This window comes from Leptosomus discolor, chromosome 2 (genome assembly GCF_034619465.1).
Source record: "Leptosomus discolor isolate bLepDis1 chromosome 2, bLepDis1.hap2, whole genome shotgun sequence".
In the NCBI taxonomy this organism is placed as follows: Eukaryota; Metazoa; Chordata; class Aves; order Leptosomiformes; family Leptosomidae; genus Leptosomus; species Leptosomus discolor.
In genome coordinates this window covers 56443737-56466775 of record NC_141392.1, presented here as the reverse complement: position 1 = coordinate 56466775, position 23039 = coordinate 56443737, and the positions used below count along the sequence as shown (strand labels likewise).

Below are 23039 nucleotides of genomic sequence, written 5' to 3'. Positions count from 1 at the left end.
CGACGGACGGGCGGGCGGGGCCTGGCGGCCCGCGCGCGCCCTGGCGGAGCTCGGCGGGCGGTGGGCGGGGCCGCGGCTCGCGCGGCGGAGAGCGGCTCGCCCCCTCCCCCAGGTCAGTGCTGGCGCGCGGCGGGAACCGCCTCGCCCCTCCCGCGGCGGCGGCGGGCGGGCGCCGCGGGGAGGGGGAGGGGAGGGACGGCGCTGCGGCCGCCCTTGGCGGCTCCCCGCCGTCGGTTGAGGCTGCGACGGGAGCTCGGGCTGGGGGAGGGGAGTCGTGTAGACCCCCGCTGGGACCCCCCGCGGCGGCGGGAGGCGGGGGAGTGGAGGTGCCGGCGTGGACAGTGGGGACTAGGCCTGCCGCAGCGCCTGCGGGAGGACGTGGGCGATCAGGGCCGGCCCCGATCGTGCCGCGAGTGGGAGGGCCCCGCGTCCCCCCGCGGGCACGGCCGTAGGCCGGGAGAGGGGAGGCAGTTTCGGGGTTGAGAAAGCGCCTTGCCCACGGGGGGCGGTGAGTGCGCAAGAGATTTCCTGCCCCGTCCCTTCCGCCACCCACGGCCGGCCGCAGCCGGAGCAGGAAGGCTGTCGGGGCGCTCCCCTGCCTCCCCCTCGCACTCGGGTACTGCGGCGCCGCAGCCTGCCGGCCGCTCCGTCGGGCCCTCCGCGGCGGTGGCGCAAACAGCGGCGGGAGCCCAGCGTTGTGCAACGGCGGCGGGGGGGGGGCCGGGCCCCCCCCGCGCGAGGCCTCTCGGCCCGGCGTTGGTGCCTCTCCGCGGCCGCCAGGGGCGCCCGTCAGCCGCACGCGCCGCCGCTGGGCGGGGGCCCGAGCGCCTCGGCTACTACCTCGGGCGGGGGCGGCGCTGTCCTCGCTCTTCCTGCGGAGGCGGGGCGCCCTCTCCTCCCGATTGGCTCCCTGGCCTCCTGCTTCCCGCCCGCCCCGGCAGACAGCCAATGGGAGTGGGGCCGCTCCCCTCCCCCCGCGCATACCGGGGGGGGGGGGCGCTCCCGTTGTTGCCCTCGGGAGGGGAGAGGAGAGGCGGGGAGGGGGTCCGGCTGCCTGCCGCCGCCGCCGCCGGCGGGGGCTGAGAATGAGCGGAGTGTGCCGGCAGCGAGGCGCAGGAGAGCGGCGCTCTGCTGGCGGGGCCCGGGGGGCGGCGGGTGAGGCCCGGGCGTCTCGTCGCTGTGGGCCGGCAGCACCCGTGGGGGCTGGGTAGGGCAGGGCCGGGCAGGTCTGTCCAGCGGCTGCGCGGGCCCGGTTTGTTCGTACATCTTGTTGGCTCTGCCGCCGTAGGATTTGATTCCCGGATGGAAAGGCAATGGGCGTGAATAAAGTGCGTTTTGTATTAAAGAGACGTTGGAAAATAAAGTGCGGATCTGTTTCAGCTGCTCGGAGGGAGATGGCGCCTGCTGCCCCGTGGGGGTGGGGTAGCTCTTCGTCGCGCTTATTTCTTGGGTTGCTCTGTTCCACGCTTCCTGGCTAGGTGCCTCCGCTGCCACAAGTGTGACGTCGAGGCTCCTCGGTGGAGTTTAGTCTATACAGTAACGTGCTGTGAGCCTGACAGTTGAAAAACCACCCCTGGGATCACTGCGATTGGCCAGGAAAGCACGGATCCGCCTGGCATTTGTGAGTTTCCTTCTGCCAGTCACCCTGTGCTACTGGAGACTTCTCCCCTTGCCCCCTGGCTCTCCACTGCCTTGGGTTGCAGTTGCTGAGTGTTTCAGCTCTCTTGATTATCCAGAGGTAACGGGCCTTTAAAAATGTAAATGTGCCTTGTCCTGGACAGAGTCTTCTGGGTCACTTTTTAGGTACAGAATAACTTTAAAATGAAAATAACAGTTTATTCTAATAAGTATGCAGATAACAGGCGTACAAATTGAGCAAAAAGCTGTAAGGGAAGAGCATGTGAAATTATGCCCAGTATCAGTTACTTACTCTGTGGTAGCCTAAAGGTGGTTTATGTCCCTTTTTTTTTTTTTTTTGGTTTTTTTTTTTTTGTAGAATAGTATACCTCTCTACCTCTCTCACCAGAATTAGTTACTCCTCTTCCATTAGGTTACATCATGGGGAGGTTTGGTTTTGTTTTCTTTTTTTCAAGTTGTGTGTGTATCGCACTAGCATTTAGGTATCCTTGTCAGGATGGAGTCAGCACAAAATGTTCTCACAAGAAAATGCCTATTTGAACTATTATATTAAATGTGTGGGTGTTATTGAAGATTCTTCTTTACACAGTTTTTGGGGAAAAAAAGTTCCGAAATTGCCAATTTTTTGAAACTATACAACTTAATGACTTTTTTTTGTTGTTGTTAAAAACTTGCTGAAGATGGGTGTTGTGTCACAAGGGACTTGGTTAATGAAAGCAGATGAGGGCAGGGACTGGACACAAGTGAAACACACCCACTGAAGTATTCAGTCTACTGTCTGTGAATACTTCTAAAGATTATTTGATTAGCTCATACAACATAGCGTAAATGTAATAAGGTTGCTCTTAGCCTGGAATAACAGAGTAGGGACACTGTTGTGTTTCTGTCAGCACCGGTAGGTCAGCAGGCAGGCCTCGGGGTCCCTCTTGCACCAGCGTGTATTAGCAGGGTCAAGACTGTAACCTGACTGACTCGGCTCTCGCTCTAGTCAAGGCAGGCCAACGGAACCGGGTCCGTGCTTGGCAGTTTGCCGTGCAGCAGTTTGAGTGTCTGTTTTCCGTAGGTGACAGTCCCCATACAAGCGTATACCAATCTGACTGTTGCTTTTATTGTGTATAAGATAGTGATTCACAGAGTCTGCTGTCCTCTTGGAGGTGTGTGCTTGTTCATGAGTATTTTTGTTAGTGGGGTTACTGAGAGTGCGAACTGCCACACAGAATGAGCAGCAGAGGGAGAAGATGCCTGCTTACGCATTGACACAGAAACCGATTCTGCTTTTTCACCGTGTGTTGCAAGAACACAGTTCAGTGATATGTTTTGATCTTAATTAGAGTATTTCTATAGCATTGAAAAAAAGCTTTTTAAACCCACTAGTGTTTCTGTGCTCAGGGGTACTAACACATGCAGAAGGAGTAGGGGGTCACCTTTTAGTTAAGGGGAAAATTATGTTATTTCTTTCCAAAGAGATGATGGATGATTTTGTTTGTTTTTAATCCAGCTCTGAGGGAGGCAATGAGACTGAAACTTCTGCATCTTCAGACTAGATCTTTCTACGCTTTGACAGCGATACGCCGATGCCAAAGCTTTAATAGAACTGGACGTCTGCTATTAAAACTGGATAATGAAGTTGACAGAGCAGCTCACAGAACGGCACAGTCTTGGAATTTGTGTGCTCTGAAAACTGCTTCCCCTTGTTTGACAAGTCGCTGTTTGCAAGTCAGGAATTGGCAATTGCTCCAAGGAAATGTATCTGCTTTGGGAAATGTTTGTTACCACAGTGGGGAGGTTTTTTTTCCATCCTGGAAACATTTTGGTGTGGCGATGATGGAAAACTACAAGCTCAATACAGAGCGTATGAAAAAGCTTAGGAATGTATCATCAAGATTTTACTCGGTTGTATCAGCTGGTAAAATTATTCCAAAACACAGTAACCAGCCAGTTAAGAGGCCACCAAAGGCACCAAGGACCAAGCAGCCATCCAGAACTAACCAGCCGCTACCATCAGACATGGAGGTAAGGCATAAAATTTACATTCCCTGTAACATTAAGGGAACTTCAACAGTTTAATTTAGATTCAGATTTGGGTTTAGATTAACATTTTAATGAAATTAACATGTTTATTTGGTGAGCAGGATTTCATTGTTTACCCTAGTGTTGGAACTGCAAACGGAAACAAGCTTGTTAGAAACTGTCTGGTGTTTTAAAGATAAAATGAAGATTCACTAGTAATGTGTACAGAAAAGTGGAAGGAAGATAAGTGGTTATTAAAGTGGAAGGACAAAATCCGTTAAAAATAATTTTAACCAGTGCTCTCAAAGCACATGTAATATTGAGGAACAAAGTCTAGCTTTCAGAATAATTCTAACTTTCCTTAGGTATCCTTGCTTGTCCAATTCTACCCAATTTTAAGGCTTCACTCAAACAGAAATCAAGATGAAAGTAAATAGTATAAAGTTTATATTCAGATTAAGTTTCAGATGGGAAGCTGAGGTGCAGACATAGCCTGTGTTACCTGAGGAAGATTATTCAGTATGTAGAAATAGCACCTTGATCTCCGGACTCGTAGGTCTACAGAGTAACTGCAGCAACAGACTGTTTTGGATAAAATGAGGTCTGATTAGGTGGAACAGTGCATACTTGTGGCTGTTTCTCTTTAAGGTAGTTCTTTGCAAGCCTCAATAGCAATCAAGGCAGACCTTAAGCGTACTTGAATATAAGATCTCCAAGGAAAATCCTGGTGTCAGAAGTACCCTCAAGCTACAACGACAGCTGAGTTCCAGGATATTGCTAATAAAATAGTATTGTAGATGAGACTGAAACAAGTATTGTGCTTCCAGAAGTAGCTTCTGCATTGCAAAATGTGTTTATTATGTGATCTGCTGAATGTGAGCACAGAAGCTGAAGTTTTAATGCTTGCCTTCTTGGCGTCTAAGCTTCTGTTTAATATTTTGTATGACGAGCAGGCATATGCTTTAACGTAGCATAAAGACTCCATTATAGACAATTTAGTTCCCACTTGTATTTTCCTGTTGCTTTAAAAAAAAAATAAAAATTGAAGAATATTAGTCCTAAAACACCATGTAATGTTTCAAACTTATTATTCAGGCTGTGACATTACATTCAGAAGTTACTTTTTTTTGTTGTTGGGTGAATTGTAGTGACGATTTTTTTTTGGCTTCTTGAGGCTTTTAAATGGCAGCATAGAATGCAAACAGTTTCTTTGTTTGACATTTTCATGTTTATGTATGTGAGTAATATGCACTGCTGTTTTTACTTTCTTGAAGAAGTGGAGAAAATACTGTCTTGCTATACTGAAATAATAGTATACTACCTGAGGAAGCTTCCACAGCAAAATGTTGTGCTAGAAATCACATAAACTCAGACCTAACAGAAACATTTGCTATTTTTTAATAAACCCCATGTGGTTTTGTCAGATATATAGCCCCATCTACAGGGGTACAGACAGGCTGTCACCTTGAACTGCAGGCTGACAGTATTTTGAAATAAGCATTTTTTTTGACTGCTTTTTGTATTTCCCTATAGGTATGTAGTATAGAGAAATAACTTAAAAGATGTGGCTGATTTCTGCAAGATGACTAATAGAAGTAGCGCGGAAAAATCTTTGAGGTTTTTTTCAGCGTGCTGTCGGTTTTCTCTAAATCCTGGTGTCACAAAAAAGCTGATCTTACCTTCCTGCACGTGTGTGGAGGAAACCCAGAGCCCTCCAGTAACACAAGTGTATTGCCAGGGCAGTTAGCGAGGGGCAGGGTGCAGCGTCTTCTCCTTGCCGGCCTGCCCCTTGAGACACTAGCTCTAGGCCCACTCCTAAGGTCCTCAGTTAGACGAACCCTGAGGATCCCTGGTGTTTCCCCCCAAGGAGGGCCTGACAGCTGACAGCTTGCTTTTGCAGAACAGTCGGTGGATGAGGTCCTTCCCACCCCTCCCCAGCACTGGTCTTCATGTGTTGTTTACAGGCAGAGTGCTGAGCACCAGCAGTGATAAATGGTCGTAAGACCAGTTTTTCAGGATAGGTGGAGGAGTTACTTGAAAGCAGTTAACTGGTTTTGTCAGTCCATTAGTGAGTAGTGCTACTACTCAGTTTAGTTGATCTCATAAGGTCCAATGTCATGAAGACCCTCTGAGCTGATTTTTAGTGCTATAGACGGATAGTATAGCAGCAGCTTGAAATTCAAGTAAAGATGTAGTACTTACTGCAGTTAAGATAAAGACTGATTCCTATGGTGATATGGGGATTTAAATTCATCCTACAGGTTTTCTTTCTTTAAAATTTGTGTCTGCTTAAAGTGGAAGGGGTGGGCTAAGGAGAATTACGGTTATGTGAGCCTGGACAGTTGTTTGGGGCGTGATGACACAGAAAATGAGTTGTTGGGGTTCTCTTGGATGGCTGCCCCTAAGGGTAGCTGTTCTGGTGCTCTGAATAGAATCTCAATGAAGACCCAGCTGTAGGCAGAAAGGAGGAGGGTGGTAAGTAGCTGGAGTTTCTTTCTAGCACCAGTACTGATCTTCAGTATTTTGTGTTTTCTGAAGTTTGCAGGTGAAAGTGACATAGCAGAAAGCACGGCATTCAGATTGATCAGCCAGTTAACGTGTCTATTTTAGGATTAGCTGAATCACTCATAGGAGTATAGACTTTTTGGCTCTATCTCTGCTGACTATCATGGGAGCTTAGACATTTGGGAGTGCCTGTGGACACGTATATTTTAGGTGTCTTAGTCTCAAATTACACCCAATCCAAATGTTCCCCATGAAACAAGATTTTAGTAAAAATCTAAGTGAAACAGTACTTTGTAAAAAAACTAAAACAAAACAAAACCCACCCAAACTAGTGCATATCCAAAATGCTGTTTCAGGCATGTAGTTGTAGCAGAAAGCTTACAGTTTAAGGATGTAACTTGTAGTTGCATTTACTAAATGTAAAGTCTTTACGTTGAAATTAAAATGGCAGCAGTAAGACAGAAAATCTGTCCTGTAGTGCATCTGCCTTGAAATGAACACAGCACAAGTAAACTGTGGGGAGCACAGAGCAGGATAGATTTTCAGATTGCGTACTAGCTAGAAGATAAGACTTTACTCCCTTAACTTGACAGAAGAGTTTCATAGCAGAGCATTCGTAGCTCTAATAATGAGAGCTTCCTGGAAGAATCTGAAATGCATAATTTGCATTGACAGTTTAGAGATTGAGAATGGATTTATACAGATGAAATTGTGATAATGCAGCTTTTCAAAGGTAGGGAACTGAAAACACAGTTCCACTGTTAACTCAGACTTGTAGTATACAGTCGTGAAAATATGCCTGCAAATTGCTCGCTGAATATCGTAATTACTTTTAAAATTTATTTTCTGTTAGTGATTGCTGAGTTAAGATGACATGTAAGCAAAGCTTTGGAAGTGATAACGAAAGTTAATATTAAAAAAGAAAAGAAGGTTTAAATCTGTGGTCATGATTCTGATGACTGGTAATAGGCCCTGCAAGAAGTAGAACACCTTTTTAAGCCTTGCTGTTTGGTAGTGCATGAGTGCTGCAAGAATATAATTTGGATTTTAATTTGAAGTGTATTGTGTGTATAAATGCTTGCAGATGAGTACAGTTCTTTTGTTCATTTGTTGCTAGTTACATCCCCATTTGTATTAGTTACAAAAAGCTGGGAGGTAACTGATCCACAGACACATTGATTTCTGGATATCTTCCACTGTATTGTACTGAAAAACATTAGCATGGGACACACATAGTATCAGAACAAAGAAATCCACTTAAAATGAATAGTAGAGTTTGTACATCGGTTTATTGTGACTTGTTTTGGTTAATCAAGAAAATCTTTACACAGATGACTTTCTGATTTCTTTGCCATGCATGAGTCAGTCTCATTGCAAGTCAGTATCATTTTTCCAGTTATTTGTTTGAATATGGCATTTTAGTCATTTAAAGTTGTGGAGTATTGAGACAAACTCTGGCTGTTGTATACTGTTTGACTGCGGAGTCAGTTGAGACCATGTTGTTAGTGTGAGATTCATCTCAGGGGGACACTGTAGATCTGCAGCACCCACAACTGGCTCTGAAGTTCTATGACTTTCTGCGCTGTGGTGTTGCAGAGTGGCTCGTACCCTGGGAGCTACCTGGCAGTGAGCTTTGTGCGTGGAAGACCACGATGTTTGTGGTTGGTGCTTCTGCTTGATAAGCAGGCTGGGATAGTTGAACTCCATTTATCTTTAAAATATGGATGTTAAAGCTGGTATCGGAGGTGTCTTGCTTTTGATTTCAGTGATCAGCTGAGTGTGTCATAAGCTGTAGGATGAGAGAGCGGTAGCGAGTGTAGCACTACTGTTAAAGCGTTTGATTGGCCTTCGGGGAAGAAGGGTTCGCTTTGTAGCCCTATCATAAAGTTTTTTGGTGCGATTTACTCATGTCACCTGTTTTGGTCTCAGTCCATGATTTGCTTTCCCACTTAACAGGGAGCAAGTCATCTCACTAGTACTTGTGTACCAGGTGGACAGCATGGCAATGATATCATAAGAAAGAGGGAATAAGGGAAAAACATCACTCTCATGATAAATTTGAGGCAAACAATTGTCTTCTGAACATCTTTCTTCAGCCTTGCCCTAACTAAAATCTTTATTCCTTTGGCACAGAATCTGATGCAGTGCACAGCCTTTGCAACAGCAGATGAATATCATCTTGGTAATCTGTGTCATGACCTGACTTCACATGGATATGTTGAAATAACAAGTTTGCCTAGAGGTAGATTTTTGAAACATATTAAAAGCGATGTTATACCTTGGGAAATTACATATGGGTGAGGTATATAATTTTTATAACTTCGTGTATTCTTACTCTGGTAATACCCTGGAATAAATCGTACTGCCTACAAAAATATTGCTTTGCTTAAAAATTCCATTTGCCTAAAAAACCCACAACAAAACCTTTCGGAATAGCAGTATAACCAGTGCTTGCTGTTATGCTATAATAATTTTTCCTGAAAGTACTGGAAAAATCAGATACATGCGGGAAAAATAAATTTGGAAGTTTTCTGATACAAAGAATTTCTATAGAAATTCGCTAATTGAAAAAAATCTGGAAGTTTTCTTTATTTTAATTAATCTTTCAGTAATGGGATACTGTAGTGCTTCAGCTGTCAAAACAATTTTGTAATTCGAAGTGTTGCATCTTCTTTCCATACCCACACTTCTATTAATGTAAATCACTGCGGGTTGGAGAGGAAGGCATGCAAGAGAGAATCTTGCTGACTAAGTGAAATGAAGAAGATCTACACATAAGTGCTTAGTTCTAGTAAAGAGAATGCAGTTGATGCTTTTTTATTATTATTGGGCCAAATATATCCTAGCAATTGTTGAATGCTTTGCTTAGCTAGGCTTCAGAAAAATAATTGGTTCTGGTTTTCATAAAGTATCTCTGAAGACTTGGGAAAGTATGGCTTGGAAATAGCTGAAGTATACCACAAGAGAAAAACAAATGGAGCTTTTTATAGCTTAAGGAACCCTATGCCCTGGAACAGCTGTGATTTTTGTATGCTGGCAGTAGGATGCTGCTTCACACACACACACACACACACCCCTTTGAATGAACAGTTTATATGAAGCTAAGAGAATGACAGATAGTATTTATGGGCATTTCAGTAGAGGTTATCAAACATCTGTCTGCCTCTCAAGCATTCAGTAGTCCAAGTGCAATAATACTCCAGTGAGTCTCACTTAGACACAAGATTTACTAATGATCATCTTGCTCAGAAAGATGAACATGGAAGGACAGGGTGCTGTAGACTATAGGCTTCGTGTTCCTTTGCAGTTTATTAAAACCAACGTTGGTTTCACAGCTTTGGGTTAGAAACTTTGTACAATTGCCAGCATGACTGAATTATTGCAAGACAAATGTTGCTGTTGCTGGTACTTTACCCTGGGAGTGTGGGTTTTGCCAGTTCTTTGGTTTCATAATGGTGTGGTTTTTTGACTCCTCACAATAGATACTATGTTTATCAAAAGTTTGGAGGAAGTAATGATGAGAGGATGTTGGATTGTGCCAGCAGATCTGATATGTTGTGGTGGTTGTCTTGTGCATGTAGCAGTGGTTGATTATCAACTCAAACGTTGATTCTTGGAAAATAGAAGATTGTTAGCACATAGAAATCTAAATCAGCAATTATTGTGTGGATTTGTTGCTTTGTAGTGTTCTTTCTAAGCATTATTCTTGTTTTCAACTTTTTAAAAAACATTGTAGAGGCATATCCTGTACATCCAGTTACAATGGACCAAATTCTCTTCAATTGTCTATGTTTTGGCTGGAGTGGATAAATAAAGATAAGAGTGATATTTGAAAAGCCAAATGAGAAAATGCAGACAAATGTTTCTTCCATGGTGAATTCAAACTTCACACCCAAAGCTTGCTGTAGTGATTCATCAAATCATGTGTTTCCGAACTGGAGTAGCAAGTGGAAGGAAAGTCTTTAAAGAGTTCGTACAGACCGACTGCGTGGTCTCAACTTGGGTATTGGCTAAAGTATGTCCGATACTTAGTCATCTCTCTCTGCTGCCTTAGTCTACCTGGCCTCTGTCGCTTGAGCAGTAAAGCAGAGAGTGGAATTTGTACATAGGCTGCATTTGATGCCTTGTCACTTGATTTGTGATCTTTCTGCAAAGGGGCTGAACTTTTTAAGGCTTAGGTGTTAGGCCCTGCAAATTCTTCTTTGTGGAATCTCACTTTATAATAGAAGTAGGGGGTTTGCCGGTTTAGCTTCCACTAGTTCTGCAGCAAAATGGGTCATGCTGGAAAGTAACCTTTTTTTGTCAAAACCAGATCAGGAATTCTAAGATTTACCTATATTAGCAAGTTGTACAGTGGAGCAGATCTGTAGCAGAAAAAAACCCGCCAAAACCCTGTTTGGAGAACCCAGCATCCACACTTAGTAAGGTTTGGGGCATTGTACCTCCACTAGCTCAGCTCTGGTCCTTTGTAACAAGTGCCCACTAGCGGTTAGAGTACCACAGGTGCGTTTTTGGAGCTCCTCTTTTCAGTCTAATTTAATGCGAAAAAATCCAGTTTGTGTACTCTGACAGTGTTCTGCAGTGCAGATCAGAAATGTGGTAAATGAGGGTGGCTGGAAGATTTGTTTGGAGAGCACGCTGATCTGAAGGAGAATGCAGGTGTACCCTCTTCTGCCTCTGGGGTATGCGCTTTCAAGTGCCTGACTGTCAAAGTCGGCACGATTTGAGTGCAGATTAGACCCTTACTGTATAGAAAAGAAAGATCTTCTGGGCAAGCAGGTTTGAATGGTAATTTCTCTGCAACTCCGGGCAGCTTCCATAGTTCACTCACATTGCTTGTCCACTTCTGTATTCTATTCCCAGTTACTTACTGTGCCCTGCAGCAGTTTTCCCTGAAGTCTTTTATTCTTCAAAACTGTTACATTTCATTAACTAAAGATTCCAGTGAAGTTCAACATAGTGTCCGAGTCTAAGTGTGGCACTTCAGAGAAGCAGTGTAGTTCGGTATTGTGGTTGTTTCCTGGCAAGCATTTCTATCAGAAAAATAAAATAGGGGACTGGCTGATCTGTTAGCGTGTAACTGTTAAACTGGAGTTGTATGCTTATAGCTATCCCATTTAGAAGTCTGACTATTTCTTCAATTTTTTTCATTTATTTCAAACTAGATGCTGCAAATGTTTTGGTGATTGGTACTGAGAAATCTGCAAAAGTTGATGATCATGGCATGATTTTCTTCTTCAGGTAAGCTATAAATCATGCTTAAAACATTATTTTATTGATAGCAGTGATGTGAAAGAAGTAGTGCAGCTTGCTAGATCAGTTCAAGAAGGACAGGAAACTGCTTGAAAGAGTCCAGCGCAGAGCCACAAAGATGGTTAAAGGAGTAGAACATCTCCCTTATGATGAAAGGCTGAGGGAGCTGGGTCTCTATAGCTTGGAGAAGAGGAGACTGAGGGGTGACCTCCTCAATGTTTATGAATACGTAAAGGGCGAGTGTCAGGAGGATGGAGCCGGGCTCTTCTCGGTGATGTCCAATGACAGGACAAGGGGCAGCGGGTGCAAGCTGGAGCACAGGAGGTTCCACATTAACAGAAGGAAAAACTTTTTCACTGTGCGGGTGCCAGAGCACTGGAACAGGCTGCCCAGAGAGGTTGTGGAGTCTCCTTCTCTGGAGACATTCAAAACCCGCCTGGACGCGTTCCTGTGTGACCTACTCTAGGTGGTCCTGCTCTGGCAGGGGGGTTGGACTGGGTGATCTTTCAGGGTCCCTTCCAACCCCTAACAGTCTGTGATTCTGTGAATGCATCATATTACCTCATGAAACTCAAGGAATAACTGTCTAGTCAGAATGATTTTAAAAAAGATCAGAATTATTTAAATGGTTAAAAAACAACTTAGTTTCTCATGTTTTTTTGTTAAAGTGTGGTTAAAAAGCAACTATTATGTAGGTTTTGTGAAGACAGTGTTAAGTTTCTTGATTCACAGTGGTAAAAAGTTGCCACTGTACAATTTGAGTGTTGCATTGAAATACACTTAAAACAGTATAGTTACACCTCAGTTTTTCCTTGAATTCACAGGGAAGGGGCTGTTGTGTTTTGGAATGTGGAAGAGAAAAGTGTAAGTAAACCAAAACTGTTTGTTAAAACTTCTTAAGCAGATGTTCCCTCAGTCCCACACAGCTCAGCGTGCTTGGGCTTTGTTTGGGAGCTTGGATCTCTCTGTGAGGGAAAAGGATTGATTCTCCTCATAATGAGTGCAGGTGATTTCCTGCTGCTGCCCTCAAGTGTGTGGGTTGCTGATATATCATTTTTGAAATTTGACTTTCTGCACAAACTGATCAAATCTATGTGTAACTACAAACTGCATAGCATTTTCTACTTAAGGCCAAAAATCTGAAACCTTAATCTAGTGAGATTGACAAAAAGAAAATTCTTGCAGCTCTGCATCCTCAGGAAGTAGATGAGAAAAATCAACTTGCAGATGGTTGTTTGAAAGGCACTAATGTGACAGAGTATGTGTTAGAAGAAAAAGATCGTTCTGTTCTATTCCATTTAAGTCAAAACTATTAAAAACTTACGTTTGCATAACTCCGAAAGAGCAAAATTTGTAAGCAACTTTTTAATACAGTTTTGTGTTTCTACCAGTTATCTGCTTAACTGAAGAAAGATTTCTGTTGGTTGGTATAATTGTTAAAATATGTTGATACTGAAATGATGTCGCCCTTACGATAATTTGGTACTCTTTGCTGACCAAAGGCGTATGCCACAGGCATGTCTATTTTTATGAATATGTTTATAGTTACTTAAAATTTTTTTAATATATTGATTTTTATTACTGTAGTTAAGTAAAACTGAATTCTAGATACAAAGAGAGAAAGTCTTAGTCTTATCTGTAGGCAGATTCTGTGAAATTCAGTTGTGTGTTAAATAGATGATACTGAGATGCACAGAAGTTCACGGGAAGATTTTCATTAAGGTAAATGAAAACAGAGCAGTTCTTTCCAGATGTGAGCAATTTCTGGATTCAAGTTCGCTTTTTCTGTTTCAGACCTGAAATGTTCCTGATTTCCTGTCTGGTTTGGGGGGTTTCAGTATGTCAGCTGGCCTACAAAAAGATACTAGCTCTCCCTTCAAACCTTGCCTGTAGCAGGCTTAGGATGCTATGGCTGTAACTACGCTACTGATTCACAGGTATTACTGAAGACTAGCTGACTAACTCCTGTTGATTTTTATCAGTGGGGCACCTCTACTCACTGGAGTACTCTGAAAAATCTCATTTTGTTGTACACGCTTACCTTTGAAAATTTGATACCACGTTTTCCTTGTCAGTACTAATGAAAGTTGGTGTCCCTTGCTAGCTTTGTTTATAAAAGAGGAGGAAGACTGCCTCTTTCTGCTTAGTGAAATCATAGTCAAAGTTGAACTTCCAAACAACTCGCTCAAATAGAGGAGGTATTTTTATGCACGCATTTTAATGAACCGAAACAAAAAAACCCCAACAACCTGTTCTGTAGAAGAGAAACTGAAAGTAATTCAGTAAAACAGAACGTAGAGAATTACTGTTAATGGATAATTTGCTTTTTAAAAGTACTCCAGAATGACCCTTAGGAGAAGAAAAACTATTTTAAACTAATGGACACTTAGCAGAAGAAGTAACAACTACAGACTAATTGTGAATAGAAATTTAAAATGTAAAATACCGTTTTCAAATACCTGAGTAGGGAGGTTGTGCAACAGCTTCCCCACCAAAAATAGCAAGTGCAAAAAGCAAAACTAGCTTTGAGGTGCAGTTTCATCTGTTTTTTAACAGGAAATGGTTTGATATGATTGCCTGTAATAGCAAGGGTTTGCATTTAGTGAATCCAGAACATCTCATTATATGTACTGTGTCACAGGTAGTCCCTTCTATAAAATTGGGCCAGGCCTAGAAGAAACTCACATCAGTCAGTAGGAGCCTTTGTATTACTCTGACTAGATAGAAGAAAGCTGCCACCAAAATAAAATTTCTCATTATCCAGAGCAATGGAAGAACTTTGGAAGTGTGCATGTTAGGAGACACACGAATTTCACAGAATTGGTCGTGGGCTGTAAAGCTTTGTTATCTCTTGCTCTGTGCTGGACCCGGGAAGCCTGAACTGGTTGCCGTTCTGGAAGGGACTGTTAGTGTATTAACAGCATAATTATTACTGTGTTACTAGTGACTTTACAAAGCCAGCTACAGCACCTGGATCCAAGTGAACACACCCCTGATGTCTGGCATGCAGCATCAAGCATTGGCAATGAACTCTGGCATTGTTTTGGTGGGGTTTGCGTTGGTGAACTGTCCCCGTATGCAGCATAGCTGGCTGGCCGAGTACACTGGCCTAACAGCAGATACTTCATTGCTTAAAAAATGAAACTGAATGTTCATACCATTTTTTACCACAAGACTTGGAATGTATGGCAGGTACTAGTCATGCTAACGTTAAATTCAGCATTACAAAACAAGCAGTTGCAGCTGTAGGGTTGGGGGTTTCTTACTGAAAAATGTTACTGTGTCTTACCTTGATGGTATCACCAAAATTCTTGAAAGCGATGAAGAAAGCTAGCACTGCAAAGGAAATCCTCTTGCAGGTGATCCAACAGATTTTTTTAGAGTACTTAACCTGGAGAATAGGCTTCACAAACAATTCACTAGCATACAGTTTTGTACTGAAAGATGAACTATTATCTGTTATTTTGAAGAGAGTGTTTTAAGTATGACTTAGTAGAAGATTGACCTCTTTGAAGAATTTAAGCATCAAAAGTGTGTTGTGGTTTGGGTTTTGTATTGGCTGTTGTGTAGCTAAATGCCTTTTAAAAACCTGTAGGTGAGTGCTTTTTTTTTAGTTCAGAATTTGTTCTAATTGCAGAATAATTTTTGTGAGGGGAATCTTGTAGCACATGAAAGGAACAAGGATGAGGGATCCTAAGTCAGATGTCAGAGGAGAGTTTTGTGAGAGAAGGGCTCGCTCTTCTTGCATCAGGTTTTGGTGTGCTGGAGAATAAATTGTCAATGCGATTACTTCTGCAAGTAAAATTGCACACTTAACTGCTTACAGGGTTGAATGTGGGCAGCTGAAATAATTGTTACGGACTTCTGTAGTGGTAAAGGATTTCGGTACTGTAAACCAGCCGCTGGTAGCTGAAACAAAACTACTGATTTTAGCAGCAAACTAGTAATTTTGGCAGAAACAGCCACCTGATGTACTTATCCTAAAGATGCATTCCCACACTCAAGACATCTGCCAAAATCTTGTACGACTCATTGTTGTAACACTGAATACGTCTGCATTGTCTTTACTGCTGCTTAATCCGTACCTGTTTTATATGTGCAGACATTAAATGACATTTCAGCCTTCCCAGATTCCTCGCAGTTGTTCACAGCTGTGTGGAAGAATTTGTGGCTACGGATAGCTTCCGCAGTAAACTGTGTTACCACTTGGTTGCTCAGCACACCTATTCGTCGTTGTGTAAATAACTTCAGCAGGAAAGCTGCGTTCATCGACCTATTATATGCGAGGTCTTTGTAGAGCGATAGCGTACTGCGGCGTAACTGTTCCTGTGCGTGCAATTGTCTTTTTTCTTAGATGAAGAATATCATGCGAATGCTAGAACAGCATGAAATTCAGCCGTATGAAGTTGCACTAGTCCACTGGGAGAATGAAGAGATCAACTATAGAATAGGAGAGTAAGTATTTTCAGGCAGTCTTTTTATAAAAGCTGATAGATGCCTAAAACAAATTCACGCAAAAGCAACAGGTAAAAATATACCTGTCCTTACAAGTAAAGTAAGGAAAGGAGAAAACAGTAAATCTAAAAGGACAAATGGACAAATGTTACTGTATTGCAAAACTTGCAAGTAGTAGCCTTTGTGACTTGGTTATGCACTAGATTTTATAAATTGTGATGCACTAGGTTTTATAAATTATGATGCTCCAGGCCCATGCGACTGAACATGTTCTTCATCAATCCCAAACAGAAATTGTACCTCACAGGAAAAAAAAAAAAAAAAAATATGCATTATTGAGGTGAGTCTGATTTTAAAGAGGATTCTCTGCATAAGCTTTCCTTAGTGCCTTCTAGGTTTGTACACAAAGATGTAATTCTGCACATACTTCACTTCCTAGGAAAGTTGTAACCTCAGTACTGAGGAATGATTAACCTGGCAAGTCATCTTGCCTTGTTAAATAATGTTTTTTCATCATGGGGAGCAAATGATCTCTATGGAAATATTTCTCAATGTAAATGATTGTATAAATTATCTGTAATTTTCCAACAGCACCAAAAACCAGCTCCTAGGCAGGACACTGTAACACTAGGAGCTGAGCTAATGAGGTTGAGCTTATTTAAGGTAACCTGATAAGAGGACAGGTTTTTGGTTTTTCCTGGCCATTTGAAAACTGCATGCACTATCCAGTGGTGTAATTTGTGATTCCTGACATACTCCATTGTGTTTATGCAAGTTTCATAATGAGATTGATAGGATAAAATGAAAGACTCTCACCTTTTCTTTGCTTCTGGCCCACTATCCAATGGAGGTTTGAGGGAAAGTAACATCATAGCAGGGAGGGAGTGATGTTGGTAAAAGTTGACAGAAGAAAAGGAAAACAGAAACAGAAAGGTAATACAGGAGGTAGAAAGCAGGAGAGAGGCCAGCATCCTGCTTACTCTGAATTATCTGTGTGTGTAGTAATGCTGTAGTTACTATCATAGCTTGCAGCAGTTTCATTTAAACCTAGAAAATTTGGTCATAGTATTAGTCCTAGACTGAGTAACTTAACTTTCAGTGATTTGTTTTGATTATTATCAGGTTGAACATGAAAAAAATGCAAGGATGGGGATGTTATCCAAATAGGTACGGTGTGGTTTATGTACACAACCAACCAACCTTTCTTGCACTGTTGAATGTTCTTTAAATGTTCCTTTGCTGGTGGCATAGTCAATGAAGATGCTTCACTCTTGTTTTAACAGAGGTCAGACCAAGCTTCATAAAGGAGAAATCTTGTTAAATTCTGAGCTGGATAGTGATGAAGTCATTCTGCAGAAATTTGCCTTTTCGAATGCCCTTTGTCTTTCTGGTAAGTGACTGTTGTTCTTATATCAGCCTATGCTACAGATTTTGTGAAATGTCATATTATAAGTGGGACTTGTACAGTGACAGGTTGGAGAAGACTCGGTGTCCAGTTTAGGCAAACTCTGTGAAGATTGGTTGTGCTTCAGTGGGGGGGATTACTTTTCAAAGCTTTTACCTTGTTTTGTGTAAATTGGAATTATCTCAGTCGATCTTAAAAGATGAACAAAGCACATTAAGAAATGTACTTTGCAAAAGATACACATTCTACTGAGCATCCTGTGCCCCACCCTTGAGAGCTATTCTAGGATAGCAGCGAGTGTAGAGTCCAGTATTAGAAACCTGTCAGTAGTCTTGGGTAATTCATCCTGACATCGTTTCCTCTAACAGAAGAAGCTACGTGCCAGCTAAAGGAGTAACGTAGAGCAGTGGCTCCCAGCATCAAAGGTGTGGACCAGAGTCACAGATAATGTTTTCCAGGCTTATTAGCCACGGCAGGAGACAGCGAGAGGCTCTGGGAAGAAGTCAGGCTCAGCAGTGGTGCTGCTGCTTGAGAAATGCACCTCTTTGCTGCTTCAGACCTCAGATGAGGTAGGAAGTGGGAGTAGAAGCTAGCAGCAGTAAGGCCATCCTCAAGAAGAGATCTTTAAAGGAAATCTGGTCTGTCTACCCCTACTGCTTTTAGGGTCAGTTACAGGATTCCTGTCGTATTTGGGAAGTGCACCTTTAAACGGGAGAGACATCAAGAAACAGAATGCATGTTTTTGAAGTGTACATCATTTGATCGAGCCATACAGCATAACTAGGTGGTTCTTGACTGCTGAAGGAAGATGTATTGAAGAAAAAAAGCCTTTCATTCTCTATATAAAGCTACTGCATGGAGGAGCAGTGCCACATACAATAGAGCAAGCGATTTATTCCCAGGAGATAATTGCTACCAATTTATGTTAGAGACGTGCACATCATAAAGGAAAACAGTTCAATAATGTTCAATAAAAATAAAGGATGCAAGTAATACTGCAAATCAAATTTATGACATAGCAGAAACCAACCTCTCTCAAATAACTGGTGATAGCTGAATGCCCATTGGCTTTTTTTCAGGGGCTAAATTAAATGTCATTTAAGTCACTGACTTGGATTAGGCCTCTGTACTGAAAAGCTGGGTGTGAAAAATGCTCGGAGTTGGATTTACTGTCAGTGTCCTGACTAGACGATACTATCGATTACTACCACGAAACAGTTCATTTTGACAATTAAATCTTCCCTGATTAATTTTTGTGAGTGAATAGGGTTAACTTTTGATCTTTTGCTACTTCATTCTTGTCTGGGAATCTGCGGGCTAAAGAACAAAGGCCCGAATTACATCATCTTCCTGTAGAAACATCTTTCCAGGCTCAAGCTGAGGCACAGTAGAATTTGTGTTGCCATTGCCTGTGCTGAACAGCTTCCATAGACGAGAAGTTACATCTTCAGTGAACAGTGTTTTCACCTAAAAACAGAGTGGGAGCTTGCTTAAGGTTGAATTTAGCTTCAGCAAGCACAGGCGGTGTGTCTATACAAGCCAGTTCTCCGTGGTTTGAGCATGCTGCATCAAATACCGGGCAGGTGGAGAATGAGGGTTCTGCAGGACACAGAAACGCGGCGGAGGCCCTTGAGTGGCACCACGTGAAGTCAGGCTGACTCCAGCGCGGCTCGCTATCTCCAGCCTCCGTGGCGTGTAGTTGGCAGAGGCTTCGTGCGTACGGCGCAGCGCTTAAACACGCAGCGTCCGAGCTGACCCGAGAACGCTCCGGGGTCCGAACTGATCGGTCTGGAGAGGAGAGCTGCGCTCGGGGGGGCTCTGCAGGCAGAGCTGGGTCAGTGCCCAGCCCGGACCTGTCCGCAGGGGTGCGAGCATGGATTGCAGAATGCTAACGGTAACTTGCTGCAAATGGTGTTGGAATGCATCAAACGTGTCTCGAAGCAGCGTGTTGGCAGATTTAAGGTTCTGATTACTTGAAAGCATCTATAACTTTCACAGTGTTCTGCTTTGTCACCTCTGTGTTGCAGTAAAGCTGGCTATTTGGGAATCATTATTGGATAACTTCGTGGAATCTATCCAGTCAATTCCTGAGGTGAGGTCTCGTTTGTACCTCTCCCCTCCTTTTCTCCTGTGCTTTGTAAAAGATCAGTCCAGGTACAGCTGAGGCTATGGAAAAAGCAGTTGAATGCTTAACACATTCGATAGTAAAGCCATCAATGCAGAGAAGCTCAGAACACCTGCAAAGTGGTGGGACAAGAAATCATCAATCTTTAAAGGGTCGGGAGTGGGGTTCTGCATCGCAATAATGTTTCCCGTGTTGTGCAGGTCTCACCTGCCACTGTTGAATGTGTAACAGGACAAGCAGCATTTAAAAACGTGGTGTGTGGCAGCTTGGGCTGAAAGTAATGTGCTTTTTAACTTGAATGTAATGAAGAGTTGGAGTGGATTACTTAAACCCCAGTTTTTCATGAGACTTAAAGTACAAAGCCCATATGATACTGCATATAAAAATGAGATGCGCAGGATTCAAAAGAGAAAACATAATTTTAATTCTTTTTTTTATGAAGGAAATAAATAGTAATACATTGTTTTAAGGAAAATGTCTATAAAAAGGCTACATAGTGGCAAGGTGAAAGAACGCTGTCATGACTTAAAAATAACAATAGTAGGAAGAAAAAACAAATGATTTCTTGTTCAGGAAATCATTCATAGCAAATGCTCCAGGATTTTGTATAGATACTGATGATGTACGCGGTGATTTATTGAAAAACCTGGATGAACAGTTGCGTGGTGATACTCTTAGAAAGCTAGATAAGCAAGGCACTAAGCAAATGAAACTTAAATGTTAATAATTATAATATGCATTCAGATTTTAACTCTCTATGTACGTACTTTAGGCTGTAAAACTCCACACTTCTCAACCACTAGTACATGCCACTTGATCAAGCAGTGAAAAACTTGTTACTTTGCAGATACTAAAGTCACGAAGGAAGGTAAAACTGTCCCATGCTGATGTGATGCAGAAAATCGGAGAACTCTTCGCATTAAGGTAACTTTTTTGGCTGCACTCAGGACATTGTGTTACACAGAACTTAATTTTTAAGTTGTGCCCGATGCAAAGACCAGAATACACACCAAACACAGCAGGGTGGGGCGGGGGAATTCCTTCAACCTTGTTTTGGCTGGAGACTCTGTGGGCTGTTTATGTTAGTCAGAGGACTCACTGGCTCACCAGTTGCACTACAGCAACTCTACTACAGACGAGCGTTAAGCAGCATATTGTAAATGGCCAAATTCCCCACCCTTTTCCCTCCCTGGGTCCAGCAACGCATGTCTCATAACCAGTAGTTGCAGTAGATGCTACAGGATGCAAAGGCTACCAGGGGTAGTAGAACTGTTAACTATGGCCTAGAGTTAGTCAAACTTCTCTGTGAGTTCTGTTCTTCCCTTGACTGACTTGGAAGCCACTGCTACGCTGTAAGAATTTAATGGGGTTTTTTACCTTCTCAAGTGAAATTTGGCCATTGAGAATACAGAGCATTACACACACTTTGACAAAAAAAAACCCTTCAAAATCAGTAAAGAAAGAGGTAAATTAAAAAAGCAATCCCTACTTGAAGGACTGTTCGGTAGCGAATAATGGAGTTCTGAGTGTCCAGATATTTATGTGAGCAGTAGGTCGAAGGTGGGAGACGTTAGCTCTCAGCCTCTTTAATGTTGAGACAGTAGCCTGGTTCCGAAAGGTGTGCTACGCTCCCCTGCCCAGCATGCGGTACCAGTCACTCGGATACAAACAGGCTGTTAAGGGCTCCCCAGTAACTTCAATTCGTGCACCACTTCAGCTTCAGCGAGCTGCCGGCATAGTTAAGGACTCCTCTGCAGATACCAGAAGTTAAGCAAGGTGACAAGCTAAAGAGGCAGCATTGCCATAAGGCAAAAGTCACTTATGCTCAAACCTGTTACACGGTACAGCATGTTCAGAAAAGTTTCAGGCAATGTGACCAATCTAAAACGATCACTACAAATGTATTTTTATTATGGAAAGGGATTCTTCTCATGTTTTACTTAAAATTACTGGAAATTTTTCCTGTTTCTTTTAACTACTATGTAAATATTTGCTCCTGTAATTACCAAAAGGAAGTTTGAACTATTGTAGTACCTATTCTTTTTAGACACCGAATAAATCTGAGTTCAGACCTACTAATAACACCTGACTTCTACTGGGATAGAGAAAAACTGGAAGAGCTTTATGACAAGACTTGCCAGTTTCTCAACATTAATCGCAGAGTTAAGGTAGGTGCCTTACCGTTACGAGAATTTCCCACACTCCGATCAGCTGTGTTTGGCTCAGCAGGGTTACAGACTGCTCCATCAGTGTCTGTTTTAATTGCAGAAACCGAACAAAAAGTAATAGGATTCTATACGCTGTCCCCTTTTCCACGTGTTTGTAACCCGCTCGCGTCTTTTACCCAGTTTAGGTTAACAACCCTGCTCAACCCTGCCACACGGGAATGGATTGCATATTTCCTGAGCTATTAAATTAGGCTTTAAATAGTTGTAAGAAGAGGAGATTTAATTCTTGTTCTGAAATGTGTGCAAGAAAACAAGTTAAACATAGGTGCGAAGCAGTCTTCTTACTGACCTGATCATTCAGGTCAGTTCATTGAAGGGCAGCGTAATGCTTACTGCTGAGCCACAGTAAGAAGCATGAAAACAACCTCTCCTGGTGTACAGCAACCTTAAATGTTTAGTTACTATCAAGGCATTCCAGTAAGCTGCATCTTCTTTAGCTTGTGCCTGTTTTCATGAGTAGATACTGCCCAGGAGCAGTTTAATACCTGCAGATGCATATCCAAATTTCTGGTTTTGTGACCTGTTGAAATAACACACGCATTTATATTGAAACTTCCGTTGCTTCTGCATGTTGCCTTACAGGACTTTCTGTTCTCTTCTTTTGCAGAAAGGTGTTAGCACCTTTCTAGCTCTGTGCAGTGAGCCCTTCTGTGGATTGTGTTCCTTTATTGAGTGATCTCATTCCACTTCAGGAATCCAGATTTGCCATATATTTGGAATCTCTTGCAGGTAATGAACGAAAAGCTTCAGCACTGCATGGAGCTGACAGACCTAATGCGAAATCACCTGAATGAAAAGCACACTCTGCGCCTTGAGTGGATGATAGTCATACTCATCACCATAGAGGTTGGTGGAGTTTTTCCACTGTAACACTGAAAATGTAATTACAAGTGCAATTTATATACTTCATAATTTGAGAATGAGGATTATCTTATTAATGTACTGTACAAGAGGATTAGTCTTCAGTTCTTCACAAGTAACTTTTGAACTTGCAGCTGTAGTTGTTTTTCAGCTTCTTGTTTACAGTGTAAGCTGTTTTAAGGATTATTAAATCGAATAAAAATTCATATCAATGTGTTTGCTATTCTACAGGTCCTGTTTGAACTTGCAAGGGTAGTTTTCTGATGACAGAAGAAACTCAGGAAGAAGAAAACTGACAAAACCATAAAGACCATATGGCCCAGAAAATTCCTGTCTATCACATGCTTCTGGAAAATAGTGGAATTGTCTCTTGATAAATATGTACCTCTTCTACTCAAATAAAAAAAAAAACACAACACAATAAACTGGTCTGTGAACATTATTCCCAACTGCTGTCTTAGCAATGTTAGAGAATTCTTAACCTATGGATGTGCTAGTGTAAAGCTGAGATCCTAACAGTGCATTTGTAGGGGAAGTTTCCTAGTGAGTAGGCCTGGCT

General features: G+C 42.5%; 1 protein-coding gene across 2 annotated transcripts; it reads left to right on the top strand.

Annotated features, from left to right (window-relative positions):
* The first annotated feature begins 78 nt into the window (after nucleotides 1-78).
* On the top strand, nucleotides 79-22899 carry RMND1 (required for meiotic nuclear division 1 homolog). 2 transcript variants are annotated; one of them, XM_086482397.1, is made up of 13 exons: nucleotides 79-112; nucleotides 3137-3651; nucleotides 8287-8395; nucleotides 11319-11394; nucleotides 12231-12270; nucleotides 13084-13128; nucleotides 15761-15861; nucleotides 17145-17251; nucleotides 19294-19358; nucleotides 20239-20315; nucleotides 21439-21559; nucleotides 22349-22465; nucleotides 22712-22899. In XM_086482397.1, the coding sequence occupies exons 2-13, from the start codon at nucleotides 3151-3153 to the stop codon at nucleotides 22742-22744; spliced, it is 1392 nt and encodes a 463-aa protein (XP_086338523.1). In that variant the 5' UTR covers nucleotides 79-112; nucleotides 3137-3150; the 3' UTR covers nucleotides 22745-22899. The 2 variants fall into 2 exon arrangements, with proteins under 2 accessions (XP_086338523.1, XP_086338525.1); XM_086482399.1 differs by lacking the exons at nucleotides 79-112; nucleotides 13084-13128 and adding an exon at nucleotides 1226-1621.
* The last annotated feature ends 140 nt before the right edge of the window (nucleotides 22900-23039 follow it).